Source organism: Larimichthys crocea, chromosome XIII (genome assembly GCF_000972845.2).
Source record: "Larimichthys crocea isolate SSNF chromosome XIII, L_crocea_2.0, whole genome shotgun sequence".
In the NCBI taxonomy this organism is placed as follows: Eukaryota; Metazoa; Chordata; class Actinopteri; family Sciaenidae; genus Larimichthys; species Larimichthys crocea.
In genome coordinates, this window is record NC_040023.1 from 11,995,527 (window position 1) to 11,998,977 (window position 3,451).

Genomic DNA, 3,451 nt, shown 5'->3' on the forward strand with positions numbered 1-3,451 from the left:
GAAGTCAAGAGCACAGGTCATATAATTCCAGCAAATCACGGCCTATGTTATATAAATTGTGGATCTATTCCAGATGAGTAATGAGAGGACAAGCCTTCTCTCTCTCTCTCTCTCTCTCTCTCTCTCTCTCTCCCTCTGTCTGTCTCTCTCTCTCTCTGTCTCTGTCTCTCTCTCTCTCTCCCTCTGTCTCTCTCTCTCTGTCTGTCTCTCTCTCTCTGTCTCTGTCTCTCTGTCTCTCTCTCTGTCTCTGCCTGTCTCTCTCTCAGGTGTCTGTCTGTCAGGAGATGCTGACGGAGTTTCGTAACGCTGTCTCCTGTAAGAAGAGTTCTCGTTCACGGCGCCGTCGTCCTCTGAGCAGCGCTGGGGGCGGAGTCTTGCGTCACCCGTCCCGCCTGGCTCTGGCCGCCCCTCGTCCGATCCGATTGGTCCGCGAGATGCGTCTCAGCAACGGCAAACTGTACAGCGGCGCCGGTCCGCTGACGGGCGGGCTGGCGGGGCTTGGGGGAGGTCTGGGAGGAGGCCCTGATTTGGGCCCGGGGCCACAGAGGCTCCTGGAGGACCCGCTAGGCGCCAACGCCACCGCCAGCACGCCACCTCCCCCTCCTCCTCCGGCATCGGCGCTGGTGGCTCCACCCGCCCCGCCGCGGAGCTTCCTGCAGGGCTGCAGCCACGTGCGGATCTGCCAGGAGTGTCGACGGATCCAGAGTCTGAGGCCGACGGCGCTCACGCCTCCGCCGCCTCCTCCGCCCTCCTCGTCCTCCTCCGCCTCCTCCTGCTCCCGGATACCTCCATCCGTGGCCACACCGGGTCACCACCACCGCCACAACCCCCACCACCACCACCTCCACTACCACCACGGCTCCATGTCGCTGCCCCGCCTCCCGCCTCCACCTCCTCCGATACCAGCAGACAGAGCCGACAGCGACGGGGGCGGAGGCGTGGGGAGCCCTCGGCGAGGCAACACCAAACCGCTGCCACCACCCCGGCCGATGCCCCCACCCAAGACGCCAACGCGACCGCCGACAGACTTACATGGGGGGCATGACTGAGCGGGCCGTCAGAGGGGTCAAAGGTCGTGGTTTTAGACCCTGGTTGAACTTTTTTGGCCCCGACGGCACCGCGGGGGGTCACTCATTGGATCATACCAAGAACCGCCCCACAGGAGGGGGGGCGGGCGGATCAAACCACTCTGAATCAAACGTTACATTTTGGATCGAACCAGCTGAGGCGAGCGCCCGGATCCAGGAGGGACAAACAGGAAGTGCCTGTCAAATGGACGCCATCCTGGGGCCTCCCGCCTCCCGCCTCCTCCCTCCTGCCTCGGCCAATCATCACACTCCGTGCCAAGCGAGGAGGACTCAGAGAGACAGGCTGTGTTCATCATCAGCACTCTGAGGTTTTACTGTTTGAATACTGAACCAGGTGTTTGTATAGAAGGAGAGCTCACACACACACACACACACACACACACACACACACACACACACACAGTTACATCATGTGTCAATCATGTGGACGTCTCTGGAGGATGTAGCTCCCCGCTGATGCTCACCTGGAGGTTGGAGGCGGTTCTTCTTCTCCTCTGTGCAGCATCACATTCACCAAGTAAAGACACAGCGAGGCGTCCTGATGGCTGTCGACCTGACGGGGTTTGACCCAATCACAGACGAGTATTTCATGTTTAGCTCCTCCTGCTTCAGATGGATGTCTGTCAGGACGCCGTTAGCTTAGCTTAGCAGAAAGATGAGTAAAAAGAAACCTGCAGTTCCTCTAACGTCCACCTGAGGCTGGCTCCAGCAGTGAGTCAGTCTCCATAAGTCCCCATGTCCAAATGTCCAACTTCACAGCAGAAATAAACATGTTTACAGCCTGGTACAAAAAACAGTTTTGGTCTCTGTAGCTAATTTCCCCGTTCATGACAACTGTACTGAGGGTGAATTTATATACAACTCACCTGTTCACATTATATTAAGGCTTAAAGTTATGCAGGGTTAAGAGCGTGGACGCTTTGACTGACAGGTGGGCGTGGTCACAGGTGGCTCATTAAGCTCCGCCTCAGGTCGACGATCCACGACTTTATTGATATTTAGATTAGCTGAGCGGCGAAAGAGGCAGGACCGCCAAAATGGAGACGACCAGAACCACCACACCGAGCTTCAAAAACTACGTCCAGGTTTTAGACAGTCTGCGGGGACGTCTCAGAGACTACGTCCAGGTTTTAGACAGTCTGCGGGGACGTCACGGAGACTACGTCCAGGTTTTAGACAGTCTTTATGTATTTATGTTTGAGCAGATCCAGGCTAGTCGTTTCCCCCTGCTTCCATTCATTATGCTAAGCTAGGCTAACCACGTCCTGACCCATCTGAAAAACTAAAAAATAAAAAACTCTTTTCCAACGTTCACAGTTTGAATCTTTTATCTGATCTGTTCACTTCCGCCTTAAGCATCCCATGTAGCCGAATTAGAGCTCGATCTGATCATGAACAGCTGATTGACTGTTGCTTAAACTGGTGCTTATTCTCCAACCCGAGAACCGGACCAAACCCGGCAGCCAGAGCCGGCTTACATTTGGGAAATATGGTGCCAAAAAACTGAGCCGAGCCAAAAAACATATTTGGTGAATCAGATGCCGACTTTAAGGGACTGTAGGGAAATTATCAGCCGTCTGTTTTATCTAAGATTAAAATGGTAACCATGGTGACAATTTGAAGATTTAAGGTGGAGTTGCACCACCTTAAATCAATTTAGTTAAAGTTTCACAGCCGCTCTCTCCAAACAAATAATTTTCATACAGTCCCTAAAATGAGAGGAGCTGACCTCAGTGCAGGTGTTTATATTTGAGGTGAGCTTACACACACACACACACACACACACTCACGGAGGAAAAGAAAAAAAAATAAATTTGTGATTGTATTTTCTTCTTGTCGACGCGTCCGGTTTGATTCTTGCTCGTTTATTTTTATTTATTTTTTAACTTTTTTTTTCTCTTTTCATGGAAACCTCTGAAGGTCTTTTTTTAAAAATTGATGTCATGACGATTCGATCGCCTTCTCCACACACACACACACACACACACACACACACGATATCCAATCACATCCACCGATCGCTCCACATAAAGTGCTGGTGTTGCTCGTCACGTGTAATTGCTTTTTATTTGTCTGCAGGGCGCCAACAGAAAAGAGCGAGCGTGACTCGACCTGCACATTTTTTATTGGAAACATTTGGAGACGTGTCTGTCCACTCTGTGTTAAAAAAAAAAGAGCCAGCAGCATCCAGAGAAACTGTGAGTGTGTGTGTGTGTGTGTGTGTGTGTGTGTGTGTGTGTGTGTGTGACTGTGTGTGTGTGTGTGTGTGTGTGTGTGTGTGTGCGTCTCATTGGCCGCCTGCTCTTTGGTTTTCTCGGCTCCTCCCTCAGATTTTGTACCAGCAGCTCGGCTCATCAGTCGGA

The 3,451-nt window shown here is 52.3% G+C and overlaps 1 protein-coding gene across 4 annotated transcripts in view; it reads left to right on the top strand.

The window, feature by feature from the left end:
• LOC104930577 (glutamate receptor ionotropic, kainate 5) overlaps nucleotides 1-1,798 on the top strand; it is a 119,036-nt gene extending 117,238 nt beyond the window's left edge. For all 4 annotated transcript variants that reach the window (XM_027286591.1, XM_027286594.1, XM_027286592.1 and 1 more), the window contains one exon: nucleotides 267-1,798. In XM_027286591.1, the coding sequence (XP_027142392.1) occupies nucleotides 267-1,049 (783 nt within the window). In that variant the 3' untranslated portion in view covers nucleotides 1,050-1,798. The remainder of the gene's footprint in view (nucleotides 1-266) is intronic.
• The last annotated feature ends 1,653 nt before the right edge of the window (nucleotides 1,799-3,451 follow it).